General features: G+C 39.2%; 1 protein-coding gene across 4 annotated transcripts in view; it reads left to right on the top strand.

Annotated features, from left to right (window-relative positions):
• Nucleotides 1-16816, top strand: part of LOC125247875 (NACHT, LRR and PYD domains-containing protein 12-like) — a 220444-nt gene that overhangs the window by 175119 nt on the left and 28509 nt on the right. For 3 of the 4 annotated variants that reach the window (XM_048159406.1, XM_048159412.1, XM_048159413.1), the window contains 3 exons: nucleotides 627-800; nucleotides 884-930; nucleotides 5427-6331. In XM_048159406.1, the coding sequence (XP_048015363.1) occupies nucleotides 627-800; nucleotides 884-930; nucleotides 5427-5968 (763 nt within the window). In that variant the 3' untranslated portion in view covers nucleotides 5969-6331. Of the gene's footprint in view, nucleotides 1-626; nucleotides 801-883; nucleotides 931-5426; nucleotides 6332-16816 lie in introns of those variants that run through there. The other variant, XM_048159403.1, reaches the window with a different exon arrangement.

Here is a 16816-nt window from a genome sequence, read left to right on the forward strand (position 1 = left end):
TGGCTGTATTAAAATATATTATGTGAGCACAAAGAGGTAGCAGCAGAGAAGCAAACAAACGTAAAGGGCTGACACTTGGCAGAATGCGAATGCAACTTAATGACATAATGAATATTCTAATTGCCGTATGACGTCATCTATTGACATTTGACATTGACGAAATGATACATGGCATTGGCTAATTGATTGATCTTGGTCCACTGGAACGCTCAGCTCCGGCTCGAAGGACCATGTAAAAGACTCTTAGGACACTGCTGAATCACAGAGGGAGCATCACAATGGGGCATCAGTAAAAACACCTTGAGGCAATATCCATTTTAAAGGTTTATTTTCACCAATGACAGTACATAAGTCATTTCATGGGTGCATCAGACTGGTTTATTTGTACACAGCACCATGTGACAATTCCTGAGCAGCAAAGACAAGGAAAGGAAGTAAACCACTCTACTGAAGCAAGCCTTCTTAAAGGTCGCTAATTTAAGTCACAGCAGGCTGCAGCTGTTGAAAGTGGACAGGGCTTCAATGACATCAACAGTCTCAGGGATTTTCAACATGGTCTGCCTGTGTGTTTTTATAAATGATCTGACTGTGTATCTGTAGATGATCTGACTGTTGTGTGTCTGCAGGTTGTCTGGCTGTATGGTGACAGAGGAAGGCTGTGGTTATGTGTCTTCAGCTCTGAGTTCAAACCCCTCACACCTGAGAGAGCTGGATCTGAGCTACAATCACCCAGGACAATCAGGATTGCAGCTGCTCAACCACAAACTGGAGGATCCAAACTATAAACTGCAGATACTCAAGTATGTCAAACACTAATAATGACAAACTGAACGTGTGTGTGAATGATGCAGATCTACGTTAATGTGTGTTTGTGTGTTTATAGTGTGGATCATGGAGGAGAGGTCATGATGACAGCAGGACTACGAAAGTGTAGGTCTACAAACACTCACACTCTCTCTCTCTCACACACACACACAAAATGAGATGGCGTCACACATGAGTGTGTAGGCGTCATCTCTGTCACTCCGTCACAGCATCAGGTACGTCCTGAATGATGGAGAGTCTGTGGAAGATGTGCTGTTGGAGGTGGCTGAACGTGTGGGACATGAAAATATTGTTTCTGTGTCCCGAATGAACAAAGCAGTGGTGGTTTTTCTCAAGGATGAACAACTAGATGAACAATAAGCGACAAGTATTTGAAACATGTGCAGTCATTTAGGCAACAAGTATTCATGTTTTAAGCTCACAGACTCTTAATGTTAATTCTTAATTCCTACTGAGAGTGTAAAGAAAGGAAAGACAAGGAGTTGACTTTTGAGAATGAGCGAATGGTTAAAGGTAGGGCTGTAACAATTCGCTAACAATACACAGATCCAATACACTGATAGATCTGATATTCCCCAAACTGTTTATGTTCACCCAACTGTAACTTTGCTCCCCAAAGCGGACGGTTTTTGACTGTTCAAGTGCAAAAAGACAGAAAGAGCAAAAATCAGGACTTTTCAGGGATTGACACACTTATCATTGAGGTACTATTATAGTTTTCATTTAATTTTTTTTTAATTAGATTTCATTTTTAGTTTTTCTGCTTTCATTGTAATTTTAGTTAAAAGTTTTAGTAATTTTTTGTGTTTATGTCTTTTAGTTTTTGCTTTTAAATGTCTATAAGTTTTTATTTCTGTTTGTTATTTCAATACCGCAGATTAAATGGATGATATAAAATAAGTTTACATTTTTTGGATATGTTTATTTTTTTATTTCAGTTAATGTTTATTTCAAGTAATGAAGATTTCTTTGGTTTTAGGTTTAGTTAACTATAATAACCCTTATACTAGTAAAATATATTGAATAATGTTTCAAATAATGTTCTTAGTCTTTCCTTCCTGTGACAGAAGATACAGTAGTTTACTCTGAATTAAATAGAAATTAAATTAAATACAGTTTATTGTGTAATAATCATAAACCATCCTGAAATACACGTGACTCTTATTCTGAAATGTCTGCAGTCTGCACTGTAGCTGCTCATGAGGGTGATAAATATGCATTCTTACAACCGTCTAAAACATGCTACCATATAAACAGTGTGTAGTAAACATTGACATAATTCATCAACATTAGCTCATAATGTCGCTTGGCATAAACGTGCGCTATTCATTAAAGGTGCTCTAAGTGATCCTGGGTGGAGTAACTTCCTGTTGACGTTCGAAGTGTTGTCAAACAAAACAGAGGCTAGCTAGACCCTCCCTCCTCCTCCTCCTCCTCCTCCTCCTCCTCCTCCTCCCCTCCGTGCTTCCTGAAACAGTCATGAACGCGCATGTTCTTCTTCGCAAATCATTCTTGTCGGTTATTGGCTGGAGCATGTTTATTATGTTTCGTGGTCCAGGCTAGACGAGTTTGTTTTTACTGCCATTTTCGGAGCTTGTGGCGACTACAGAGACCGCGTTTTTTTACAGTGTGTTCAGGGGACAGGCAGCTAGCGGATAGTGAGGAGATGTTTGCTGTATGTAACAAAAAATGTTTTGGCCTAAAAACGAGTGACATCACTTAGAGCACCTTTAAGCAGCAGCAGTCACATGTGCTGCTGCACGAGCCTGTAGAGGGCGCAACAGCGCCGCGTTTCCCGCGGTTAGATCAGCGCGTTACACTTCAAATGTGCGCATCTTCCACACAGGACAGCAGTCCTGACTGGATATCTTCCCAAATCGTCCCTCTCTTTCATTTACGTCTCGTTTTTATTCATTGACGAAAATTAGAGTAGATTTTAGTCATAGTTTTAGTCATTCAAAATGCATTTTTATTAAGTCATTGTCTCGTTTTCGTCTGTGAAAAAATGTTGTTGAAGAAAATTATGACGAAAATTATTCATCAACGAAATTAACTCTGGAACAAACAAGTGTATTTTATGACGAAGATTGGATCAGTCACTCCGTCTGTACTTTAAATGATGTTTAAATGGTGTAATATTTATGAATTTTACTATGTACTTGCCCATTTCATTGTGTCTGCTGTGCTCTTGCCATGAGCCCGCCCACACTCTCCTCTGATTGGCTGTGGTTTTGATTGATTTTATTGCTTCTCATTGTCTAGTGTGGACAGTCAAATCGCTATATGAATATTATCTGGCTAGGACACGGTGATACTCACAGTATGTAATATGTGTCTGATATGAATATAGTCTAATTATAATGGACAGGATTATTATTGCAGCTTCCATAGACATCAGTGTATATTTTACAAACTCTAAATGTATTGTCACTAGTACTTGTGTGTATTTAAATATCTGGAACCCCGAATTACTCGAGTAATCATTAGAATAATCGAACGATTACTGGATTACCAAAATAATGCTTTAGGAAAGGTTGCTGACGTGAGGAATTTCTCGAGAATCCTAATTTTCAGTTCTACATTGTCAAAGGAGGGTAGGAGAAGATAAATCGAGTATGTGAAAGAGGTTTAGATTAAAAACACACACAGTTGTTTGACTATATTACTGAGCTCATCTCATAGACTTTAATTGTTTTCTATCAGGTTAATGATATATTTTATGCCCCAAACAAACATCACAGAAAAACACTAGATTTACAGAGAAACATGATTTGTCCAGTTTATGAGGTGTTTTTAACTAGTTATCAGTGCCGGTCACCACCAGGGGCTCATTTTCTCTCAAAGATGATTTAAGGAGCGTATCACTACATAATGTGAACATAACTGTGCATTCAGCTTTAGAGGAGTCATGTGGGAATATCTTTCTATTAATACATGAGATTTATATTTATTTAATGTTTTGGACATCATGCAGTGATGGTAATGACATGTCTTGACACGTGACTATTAATTCAGACACAATAAAAACGCCACGCTCTCGTCCACACTAGAGTTTACAAGTGTTTTCCAAAAGCTTCTCATTCACACTGAAACATCAGAAACGTTAAATTCACTTTACTGCACATGTGTGAAACAATAAAGCTCACTGAGATGATACAGACGATCAGACATAATAAAGTTTCACTCTATTCTTCTGGCAGGATCATTTTATTGATCAGAATATCTCAGCATTCACTGAAGCGTCCTGGTCGCTCTCAACATTATATGTTTGCTCTTAAACTCAACTGCGCTCATGTTTCGCCGCAGGACAGTGATTGTGAGTGAATTTTCTGTCATGTTTGCAGGACTGTGAAATGAAGAGTGAACAAAGTAACGTATCTTTAGCAACAGTGTGAAAGTGAACAGCTCATAACAGGCACAATACCGGCGTAAACACAGATATCTGTCGGTACAGTACGCGTCACATGACTAAACATGCGTCAGTGTCTCAAATACCTCAGTTTTCACAGTCACACTACAACACGAACACAGCTTTATCAAAATGATCCACTCGTGAGAGCGTCTTCAGAAAGCTCAGTTTTCACAGGACAGAAACACCATCTCAGTGTGGACAGAAGGACAAAACAGAGAGAAAAATATGAGATTCAAACCAAAACATGTTAGTGTGGATGAGACCTATGGCTTCAAATCAAAGATATCTGTCCAGAGCAGAAACATGACAAGAAGAATGGAGATTATTTTGTAATGGTTTCAATTCTTATCAGATTGTTTTTGTCCGTCCGTCGCTCTGCTTATGATCACAATGTCAATCATCACAGTTTCAGACTCAGTTCAATACGGCTGTAACTCCTGAAACTGTGTGATCTTAGCAGCATGAACAATAAAACTGTCACTCAAATTCTGAATGTGTTTGTTTATAATCAATGAATGTGATTTGACTTGAGTTCAGCCGCAGCACAAACTCACTGACTGAGTGAAAACTGCTGTTACGATCATCACATCTGTCTCTATCTCTTATTGCCATCATGTTCACACTGTTGTTATAGAGAAACCATTGGAGAGTGCAGAGCTCACGCTGAACAAACTCTGGAGGATTGAGCTGATTCTGACTAAACCGTTGTGTTCACATGATCAACAAACATGCCTGTGATTGGCTACGGTGATCAACACTGCAGAAACACACAGTAAATAGAAAGCGTCGAGGCTCTTCACACACAAACACACACAGGATCGTCTGTCAGCAGGAATGAGCCGAGCCGCTGCTGCAGAAAGCCTGCTATCATTACGCTTCACATTTAAGTGTCGCTTTGGTACTTTTGACAACACTAGTCTGCTCTGTTTCAGGCCTGACAGCTTTTTCACACAGTTGTGTTTAGGGCTCCAGAAGTCTAGGACCGGCACTGCTAGTGAGGTCTGAATCTCTAGTCTCTGTTCAACAGCTTTCACTGGATTAGTGAGGACATTTGTGAATCTGGAGGACATTCTGTCAAAGCTGTAAACACACACACACACACACACACACACACACACACACACACACACACACGCACACACACACATCTTCACTGTTGTTCTTGATGTTTCTCTCTTCTTGTGTTCAGATGCCTGTGATCTCACACTGGATCCAAACACAGCAAACCCTCGACTCGTTCTGTCTGATGGGAACAGGAAGGTGACGCGTGTGAAAGAGGATCAGCCGTATCCTGATCATCCTGAGAGATTTAATGTGTATCTTCAGGTTCTGTGTAGAGAGAGACTGACTGGACGCTGTTACTGGGAGGCTGAATGGAGCGGAGATAGAGCTGAAATATCAGTGACATATGAAGGAATCAGCAGGAAAGGAGGGATTGATGACTGTGAGTTTGGATACAATGACAAATCCTGGAGTCTGTCCTGCTCTGATAGAGGATTCACTGTCTGGCACAAGAAGAGAGAAACTGTTATACCTGCTGACCGTCTATCCTCTAAGAGAGCAGGAGTGTATGTGGACGTGTCGGCCGGCTCTCTGTCCTTCTACAGCGTCTCTGACACACACACACTCACACACTTACACACACTCAACACCACATTCACTGAACCCCTCTGTGCTGGATTTACTGTTGATTATCATTTCTCAGTGTCTCTGTGTGATATTAAAGGATAGAGAGACACTCTGTAAATCCTCTTTCTGATCTTCACACACACTCATCAAATCTCTCTTCATCACATTTGTATTCATTCATTTTTAATTCGTGTTTTTCATTGTTCATTGTAGAAGTTACACATCTAGATCAGACACACACTGTTCTGAATCTGGAATAAACAGAGTAATAAAGTTGCTTTAATATTCATATTGTAAATTGTTCATCAGATTGAATAAAAGCACATTTGAGACTCATTTAATCCTGAACTGGTTTGTGAATGACTGATGTGAACTGATGACAGTATGAATGATCATGAATGTGATTCAGATCAGCAGAATGAAGAAATCCCGTCGTCTCCTGATAGTGTGCTTTATTTCTCTGTCTTCACTCACAGTATCGCTGCTGAACACCGTTGGTAATTCAGTCTTTCAGGAGCTTCAGAGCTTCAATCTGCTGCCTTGATCTCTAGAAAATCTCCATCAGCATCTCTTCTTCTGAAATGATGCTCTTTTATGCTTTATTAGGTCTCCACGAGCTTTATATGACAGGAGCAACACACCAGCCTCTGAGCCGCAGCTCTCGCTGAAATATCTCCAGAAATCAACACTCACTTTTCATCTGCTCACAAATATACATCAATATACAGTGGTGTGAAAAAGTGCTTGCCCCCTTCCTGACTTTTTTATTTTTTTGCATGTTTGTCACACTTTAATATTTCAGATCATCAAACAAAGATAACACAAGTAAACACAACATGTATGGCGTTATTAAATTATCCTTTGCTCTCAGATATACAGTGCTCTCTTATGAACTGCCTCTCCTCTCGCTCAGATATTGTGTGTGAACTCAAACTGTGTCCTGTGCACTCGTGAATCTCTCCCTGCTCTTGCAGAAATTAATAATTTTCTGATCTTGTTTCAGTAATTTGTTTCAGTAATTTTCTGATCTTGTTTCAATAAAAGAGAAACTTGAATTCATGATCCCTTTAAAGGCTGAGGTTTATCATTATACACAACTTTTGTCAACTCATAGCCTGGAAAGTTGTTTCTAAACTCTTGTGTCTCCGTCTCCCTCACACCCTTAGGCTAACTCAGGGAAGAAACATTCAGCACAGACCCAGCAGAATTAGCTTTATTCAGCACATGCTTCTTTACCAGATTCTTAAATAGTTTTCAGCACTATATAGGCTGCAGTATCAAACATACATTTACATTCATTTGAATAGGAAATATACACGATACATTTAAAATGTCTGATTCTTCAAGCACAGCTGCAGCTGAATATGAGTTTTCATTTTTATTTGATACTTTTGTACAAAGATATTCTAAATCCCTGACTGATGTAAATAATGCTTTTTACATCAGTCAGTATATTTCAGTCATGCATGATCCATGTTATATTTCTTCCGGATGGCTGGAGGTTGTATACAAAAACGTACAGGTCAGCCAATGTGGTTTCTTTTGGTAACAAATAAATACTTTGAGAAAATTGCACAGGTTGTTTTTGATTCAGACGAAGCTTTCCTCCATGTTGGAGCACAACAGGAACGAGTCCACCAGTCTGGGCTTGATCAGCTGTTGATGGTCAGCAGGTCCGATACTGTCCGGACATTCAGCCGCAAGCCTCCTCAAAGCAGCCTGTCAAACCATATACGTAATGATGAAAAGAAGTGTGTTCAAGAGTGCTATTAGTATACTTACTTTTAAACTAAAAAATATGAAAGTATACTTTCAGTCTACTCTTTATGTACTTCTCAGAAAACACACTTAAGTATACTTGACTTGTACTGACAATAAGGTCTCGGTATATTTGGCCTGTACTTGTTTTGATCAAGATATACTTAAAAGTATAATGAAGTATTCTAAGTGTACTTGGCTTGAAGTTGTGACCCGAAATTATTAAAAAAATAAATAAATAAAAAGGACTTTTGTCGCACTTGAATTTGGAATATAACGGGGAAATGTTTATTTTTTTCAATTTCTTTAAATAAAAATCAGTCGGTCACAATGCAGACTGACACAGATATGGTTAGATTTGAACACATTTACAATGCAGAACAACCTTTTTATTCTGAATTAAAATCAGCATTTTCAAATCAATATTCGTCAAGGTTTTCCCTGCTGTCCACCTTACTAACTTGAATCTGGCAATTCAGTATATAAAGAAAAACCTAAAAAAGGTGAATTTAAACTAAAAATGCTAAAACTTTACCAAAACAACCTGAATGCACACTGAAGAAATAAACTGAAAAAGGACCCAGGAGATCAATTCATAAAGAGCTATAAAGCCATCTAGTGGCAAGAGTCATGAAATACCATGTCATATTATGTTTTTTCCACAAGAGGTCGACAGAGTTGAATTAAAAGCATTATGCATTAAATGGAGAGTTATTTTGAATTTAAAAAGAATGTGAAGAATGTGCTTACATTATATTTATTATATTATTTATTGATAAAATCTAGTAGTTTAAAAGGTAAATAAAAAAAAATGCATTAAAATGTAGAAAAAAATATTATCAAAATGAAATGAAAAAAAGTAGAATTTTAGGGCTTGGGGTCATTTTGACCCACGAGAGAATGAGGTTATAATTTGCGAGGAGAGGATGAAGGTTAAATACTTTTTCATATAGTTTTACAAACTGTAAAACTTCCATTAGTTGTAAATATTTTAGGGATGCACCGAAATTTCGGCCGCTGAAAAAAATGTCATAAAATGTGTAAACTATCAATATCAGTTCACATGTAGCACAGATGCAGTACAAAGTTTACTAGTGTTACACTTAAAGTATAGCCTACTTGAAAGTATACTTCTATACACTTAAAAAAGTGTGCCATTGTAGTCCCAAGCAGTACTGAAATTATACACTTATAAGTATACTACTAGTACATTGATATTAGTATACATACTACATAATATATACTTATATGCTTAAAGGAGGACTCAGTAGAATTTCAATTACACAGTTTGCAAGTTAGTCGGGCCGACACCAACAACAAACGTCTAACCAATCAGCATCAGGGGTGTTTGACGGTCGAGGAGAGAGAACGAGTAAGAGGGAGATTTGAAAATAAGAGAAAAAAATGCAGAATGAGAGATGGGACAATACAAAAGAGCTCAAAAGAATATCACTGGAATGAAGGTTTATGACTGGACAAGTGCTTTAGCATTTTTCAAAATCTACTGATCACATCTTTCACTATACTTAATAAAATGAACTTGAAGTATACTTATTTTTTGTAAGGGTAACAACACATCCTCCGGTTCTGCTCAAACAGAATGTGTTTTCTGTTATTAGGATTGTATGGCTCTGGTCATGTTCAGGGACGCTAAGAAAGTTCAAAATTCATCTTTCCACATTATATTCAAGCAGTTTGTTTAAACCTTCCTTTTAGGTACAGTTTACATTAACAATGATTGATTTGAAGAACAGCTGTGTTTAATTGAACTTATCAAACATCTGCTTAACTCTACAGCCTTCTGGGATTTGACTTCTGATAACTGATAACACGGTCATGCAGGAATACTGAAGAATATTTGTACATTTACATAGCAACACATTTCAGTTCAGAATGAATATTAGTACAATTGTACATTTGAAAAAAGCTACCAGACAGGCGACGAGTACTGAATCACTGTTGTTCCTTTCGGCTGGTGAGCGACACAACTCAATGAGACGAGGAACAGCTGAGGAGAAGATACAAGATTACCATCTGCAGTCTGACAAACCTAACGATCAGGTCACAGCATTAATAATCTCTTAATTGATAAGATACTAAACGCTAAAGAGATGCTGAGCATTATTTACTGTATGTTGTCTCATGTACAGTATTTGATTTACACATGGTTCCTCTGTGGGAACTTCAGACATCCAAGATCTGTTTTCTTCTCAGATAAGCTTGTGCAGTATTTGACACTTGCTTTGAGTTGTGTAACGATATCAGGTCTAGTTGTTTTGAGCATCACTAAAGAGTTTTTCTCGTACCCCGGAGCTGTATGGCGGTCTGAGCGACCAGCGGGTCTCTGCTGAGACGAGCCAGTGTGACGGCAGCTTTCTGTTGAACACGCTCGCATGCGGCGCCCTCCGATGGACTGGAGGACGAGGGCTTCTCATTCAGCAACACCAGCAGCTGCTCGATTCCTGAACACAGCACGTGTAACTCTCAGATGTTGTAGGACAGATAAAAACACTGACGGGTGATGTTTAGTGCACATACCCTTCTCCTCCAGGACATCTGCGGTGCATTGCTCCAGAACCGACAGATTGGCAAGGATCGTCACAACCTGTCGGGATTGAAGCATCGTGTCATGTTCGTAACTAAACTCTGTGCAATGTGAGATGACATTTTATTAATGGAACCAAATTAACTCCTTTAATCGACAGCCCTAGTTTTAGCACAACACAGAACCAGTTCATTCAGGAAGTGAAGGGAAGAGGAACAGATCTGTAAAGGATAACTGCAGTAAATGACTGCTGTGCCTGTGAACGGAGAGATCAGCACCTGGTCTTTGGAGTACGGCGTGTCGACGCGCTGCCGGTCTCTGCAGGCCTGCAGCAGGATGTGAACGGCGTTGAGCTGCAGGAGGATTTCACAGGCCATGCTGTCGAAGAAGGTGATGTTCGCCAGCGCTGCCGAGGCCAACAGAAACACTCCGCCGCAGGACGCGCTCTCACACAGACCTGCAGACACACAAGAGGAGCGCTGAACTACCTTAATCCCAGCAGCTCCATCACGGCTTCAGTTTCAGAGTTAATGGATCACTGAAATAAATCAAACTTCTCAATGTAATTTAAAACCAAGGCATTCTTCTCCAAAACACATTTCCAAGGCAAAACATATTACACCGACATGTGATGCAGTGTGGAGTGTCATGCCTTCAGCAAAATTATCCTGTAGCAGGGATGGGCAAACTCGGCCCACTGTCCTGCAGAGTTTAGCTCCAACCCTGATAGATTCACCTTTCTGTAGCTTTCTAGTAATCCCAAAGGCATTGATTAGCTGGTTCAGGTGTGTTTGATTAGGGTTGGAGCTAAAGTCTGCAGGGAAGTGTCCCTCCAGGACGAGTTTGCCCATCCCTGTCCTATAGCATATGCACCCTGACAAAAACCAAGACAAAATATTCTCAAAAGAGGAACAAGTGGTGTGAAGTGCAAATGAGCTGATGAAAAATCAAAGCGAGATGGAGCAGACGTCTTCCTCAATCTACTCAATTTGAAAAACATTCCTCATTTGGGAATTCTTGGATCACCAGCAGAATGACTTCTGTCAAGACAAACATGGACAACACTCCCAAATTGACAAAAAGCTGCTTGTCGTCTTCAGAGAAAAGCCATGTCACACTCAGAAAACGACCTGCACACGTGTTATCGACAGAAGCTGTCTTATGACTGAACCATCAAGCCTGTCTGTGCCCTTCTGAAAGGTGAAGTGGTCAGGTTACAAACTCCTCAAGGGTACAACAAAGTGGGAAGCAAGGAAAAATAATCTGCAGGAAACCAAGATTGTTTGTGGTCGAATCAGAAGGGATTAGACACATCCTGATGAGTTCAACCCTACAGATCACCAGATCAAAGTTTCCTCTCAAACCACATCTACTGACTCTGAAGTAACAGCAGAGTTCACTGTACCTGTCGAGGAATCAGAGAAAAGCTCCATGTCACTCGATCAGGTGGAAGCATGACCAGTATCTCCAGTGAGCTGCTTAGACATGGTTAAGCATTTGTAAGAGACTGTCAACTCATTTAAAGTTTTGAGTTTATGAAATGTGACAGTTTAAGTGTCAATATTTGGTCATACATGCTTTGAGTTTGAGTTAATGTAGATCAACCATAGGATATTTTTTAGAGATGTGACGAGATCACATGCCACAAGATCTCGCGAGATTAAAATGTGACGAGATTTCTCATTGAGGTGATAAACTGATTCACGATATTGCCATGACGGAGTGTGAGGGTGAAATTAGGATAGAATATGCCGCTGCTACATTTACATTACGCCTCCACTGTTGTTTTTAATAATGCTATGAATGCATTCTGACTTATTTACACTGTTAAAGAGTTGCATTCTCAGGCTAAACATGGACAAAACACGAGTTGGACGTACGGCGGAGTATTTCTGTACCAAATATACTACTTCTGGTTGTGGACGGGTTTCGCCGAATTTATTTCAAGTATGGCCCTTTATCACATAATAAAGGTTGGAATTCCTTGTATAGGCACTTCTCCCTGATAACACACACACACACACACACATATCACTCAGAGCCAGAGCCGCCCATCAACACGTTTCGTTCAGGATACGGAAGCCGAGAAATGTTTCAACAATGTCCGAATTCAGGGACTGCACCCTTTGAAGGCTGCATACATCATCATCTCATTTCAGAAAAATAACCGTTAGATTGCAACACAAGAAATCAATTACAGTATTTTACACCTCACAATGAATATCAGTCAATTTTATTACGGTTACTTTTCTTAAATAAGACATCCTTGATGAAGTATTCAGCCTTCAAATGCGACCTCCAGAGGATGCAGCCTCCGAAATGAGACGCAGCTCCTGTCACCGAAAGGAGTGTGACTTACACACACACACACACACACACCAACACGTTTTGTTGCATCAGATGTCTGTGTTTTGTTGGCAATCGGCGCACAAGTGCATATAATGTAAACAACACAAACGTTTTGTTCTTTTTTTTGTATAATGATGTCCAGCTAGCAGACGATCTCTACACAAAAGCTGCACACGCTTGTGACTCTTTAGCTCCGCCCACAGCACTGACAGCAGACACGCCTCCAAGAGCTCAGCTTTTTCTGGAAAGACTCAGTTTAGTGTAACTATCTGTTATAAATATGATAAAACTAAAGACTTTTCGGAGATATGAAGGATGCATTAATACTCTATATTTACTCAAGATTAACATGAGATTGGCAGAAACTGTGTGTGTTACATTTTGAAAGTGGCTCCCTGATGTGTGCAAATATCTCTCAATATGAAAGTGATCTTAGGCTGGCTGTGTAGTTGTAACCTTCTCTTAGATCTGGGCTCTGTTTGAACTTTGAATATTGAGAGAGAACTTTGATTATTGTTTGCACTTAATAAGACTAAGAGAAAACTGTGTTATTCATTTTTATTTATACTGTTTTTATTTCTCAGTTTGTGAAAGGAGTTCAGTTAGGAGGTCAAAGGTTGTAGAAGCTCATAAATCATGTACAGTAAGATCTGAAGAGACTGAAATCATACAGGAGAGAAGCAGTCAGTTGAGTTTGTGGCAAAACCTTTTACTGTGCTTGAGTATTGTTGTCTTTTACGGCATATGATAATTCATACTTAAATTATGTTCATTACAAGATGATTAGTTGAAACATTTCAAATGCACCTGCAGAATATTTTTCCAGTCATGGTACGCGTTTTTTTCGCGTGCATATGATACGCACTTTATGGCGTGTATATGATACGCTCTTAGGATTGGGGTGGGGGTTTCGTACGTATAATACGCCATAAAGTGCGTATCATATGCACGCGAAAAACTGCGTACCATAAGCACGCCAAAACTCATTTGGCGTATATTCTACGAGATTACAAACTCATACTATTGATACGCATTTTCGTGTGATCGGGCTCCTTTTTCCACATTTTGTTATGTTAGCCTTATTCCAAAATGGAAAATATGTCATTATAAATTCATTGTTTTCCTCAAAATTCTACAAATACCCCATAATGACAACGGGAAAGAAGTTTGTTTGAAATCCAAATTTATTAAAAATAAAACATGAAAAAATCACGTACATATTCACAGCCTTTGCTCAATACTTTGTTGACGCACCTTTGGCATCAGTTACAGCCTCAAGTCAGTATTTTCTAAGTATTTTAGTTCATACAATAATAAAATTCATTCAATCACCATGAGTTTTGTGATGTTATTGGCCATAAATACGACACGTTGTCTGCTGTAACACTGAGGTCGGGTCTATTTGGGGAAAAATCCTGGTCATTTTTTCCTCCTGATATCGGCGGATGGCCGTAGAGGAGATCGCTGAATCAGCTTGCTAAGGGGCAGCGAGACAATCTGCGCTGAAGGAGATTCTGATCTGATGCCGTGTGACTGATATAGGAGTGTGACAGGAGTCATTCTGGTTCAGCCACTTTCATTCACATGTTCTGGTCCTGCCCTGTCTTCCTTTTGGAGGCACATTTTCGTCTCATTGTCAGCCATTACCTCTGCAGATATTCACTCTGTCCAGTCACAGGTTTATTTGGGCTTCTCCTGCCTGCTCCTCTTTGTCTTCTCACTTTTCAGATTTTGTAGCCTTTCTGACTCTTTTAGCTAGGCGTTTAATTCTATTGAATGGGAAAAGCCCTCACCCTCCATCTTACACTCGCTGGATAAGAGATGTTCTTTATTTGATGAAACTAGAGAAAATGAGGTACTCTCTTCACCGACCTAGCACCATGTTCATCAAGCTTTGGCAACCCCTTCGTGAACATATCAAAACTCTCCAGCTTGACCAGCTCTTTGTGTTTGATCCTCTTTCCCCACATCTATCACCAGTCTGGTGAAAACATGCTTACAGTGTATCACACAAACATCTGGAAGGAAATGACATGAATACAGTGTGCATTAGGCAGAATTTACACACCTCTGGTGTCTTGAATATAGACATATAAACTTCCCTAGCGAAAAAATACATATACTAAAATGTATTTGAAATACATTTATTTTGTGTTAAGTATACTACAAATACATTTACATATTTACGTGCTTAATAAAAATACCCTGCGACTGTCTGCTAAATTGGGATGACTGAATTTGTATTTAATGAACTTTAATTGTGAATAAAACAAACTGAAGTATGTTTGTGCTAAAGTTGCAAGAACACTTTAAATATTTAAAGACTGATATTATACAAAGATCATACAATCCTTATTATCAGGATATTCTGATTAAAACACTTTTTAGGCATAATATTAAGAAATGTGCAAATAAAGTTGAATTATAATTTTACATCATTTAGTCTTCAGTGATATGTCACTAAATAAACATCTCAGTGGATTTGAAGTATAAATGTAATAAGTACATTTTAAAGAGATTTTGTGTAGGCTAGTCTACTGGCAGTGTACACAGGAGTTTACTTCAAATCTACTTTTACTCTTTCCCGCCACCGGCTGAATTTTCCCAGTGCTCCAGTGTTTTCACTGTTATACGGTAGGGGGCGCTGTTACACATCTTCTGAAAGAGTACAGCCAAAGCCACTGGAAGGCAAGCCTGCATCCTTTAAGCCCTGTCCAAATACCCACACTTGCGCTCTATGCCCTTGAGCACTTGTCTACTTACATGACGTATTTCCTGTGTTCGGCTCAAGTGTTCAAGTGAAGATCTCAAGTGTGCATGTCGAATTTCTTACCCGATGGGACACACTTAGCGAGCGTGAAAATGTTAGTCCAGGTAGCGGCAGCGGTTCTCGCTGTTGTTTTCACTGCCGTGACGTTCCTTGTGAGAGACGAGCGCGGCTGCGCGCTCCAGTAACTTTCCACACTCCACAGGCGCCGCATGCAATGTTTTTGTCAGGAGACAGGAGTAACAACTGCAGATTATGAGTTACCTGCGGTGAGTCCGACATAATGAATCCACTAACACAACACAGCGAATGCCGGTGGTAAACACTCGTGTTCCAATACTCATGCACGCGTTTTGGGAGGCGTTCCCTCGAAAGGAGAGGGGGTTGTTCTTACGCATGCGCTCATTTCAAAAACTCACTAACAGTCTTTGGTTTCTCAGTCGACGAAAAGATCCTCTTTATCACCTTTAAGTTTTTGTCCATCTAAGAATAATAAACATCACGCTGTTGGATAATTTAAACGTATATTACACTTATATTTAAATTTATATGAATATTTAATTTCTATAGGTATAATTGTTTTATTCTAGATGGACAAAAACTGTGTAATTTGTAAACAGTAAATCCCATTGACAATCCCAATGCGTCTTGTGTTTGGTGAATTTAGGCAACAGCACCAATATATGCAGTGATAAATACTGCCATGCCTGTTATTCAGCTCTATCTAGATGAACATGCTGATATGCTTTACAATTTTCATCTTTAATTTTCTATCTATTAATGTCAATTCTATGGGCTCTGTGGTGGATTGAGGAAGTCAGAGCTAGAGAAGTCATTATCTGCTCTGATTCTGCTGCTGCTCGACAACATTTAAGAGCATGAAGATCTAAAGCTCGTCCTGTCATTGTAAATGACATCTTGAATGATTTTTAGGATTAGGTTTGATTGCGATATCAGTTTTATCTGGGTTCCCGGGCATGAGGGGAATGAGCAGGTGGATAACATTGAGCTTAGGAAGAGAAGAAGATGTTCATGTGTTATTGGGAGAGTGGAAATGAGAGAAAGAATTAAAGAGGACTTAAAAGAATGGCAGATTGGGTGGGAAAAGGAAATTAGGAGTAGAATACTTTTCTATAAACCTGACGATAAGAAAAGATGTTTCTGTACTTTGATATCCCACAGGAATTCAGTGAAACTGTGTGGATTGAGGTTGAGGCACTGTGGGTTAAAGTACACTTTATGTATAGCAGGAAAACATGTTTCTGGACTATGGGAATGTGGGAGTCTGGAAAAGGTGTGTTTTCCTGGAATGTAGAAAATATAGGGTAGAAAGAAATATATTATTTGTTAAACTAGCAGGACTTGGAGTTGAGGCTTTTTCTGTTTTATCTTTGTTTGGACACAGTAATAAACTGATGATCCCTGAGGAAGTTCTTCAGTTCTTCATGACACAGGACTGTGTGTGAGAATTTAGTTCAAACTTTGACCTGTGGAGGGCAGTAATACTCTTAGCAGTGTCTGCACTGCTGGA

This window comes from Megalobrama amblycephala, linkage group LG15 (genome assembly GCF_018812025.1).
Source record: "Megalobrama amblycephala isolate DHTTF-2021 linkage group LG15, ASM1881202v1, whole genome shotgun sequence".
NCBI classification, from domain to species: domain Eukaryota; kingdom Metazoa; phylum Chordata; class Actinopteri; order Cypriniformes; family Xenocyprididae; genus Megalobrama; species Megalobrama amblycephala.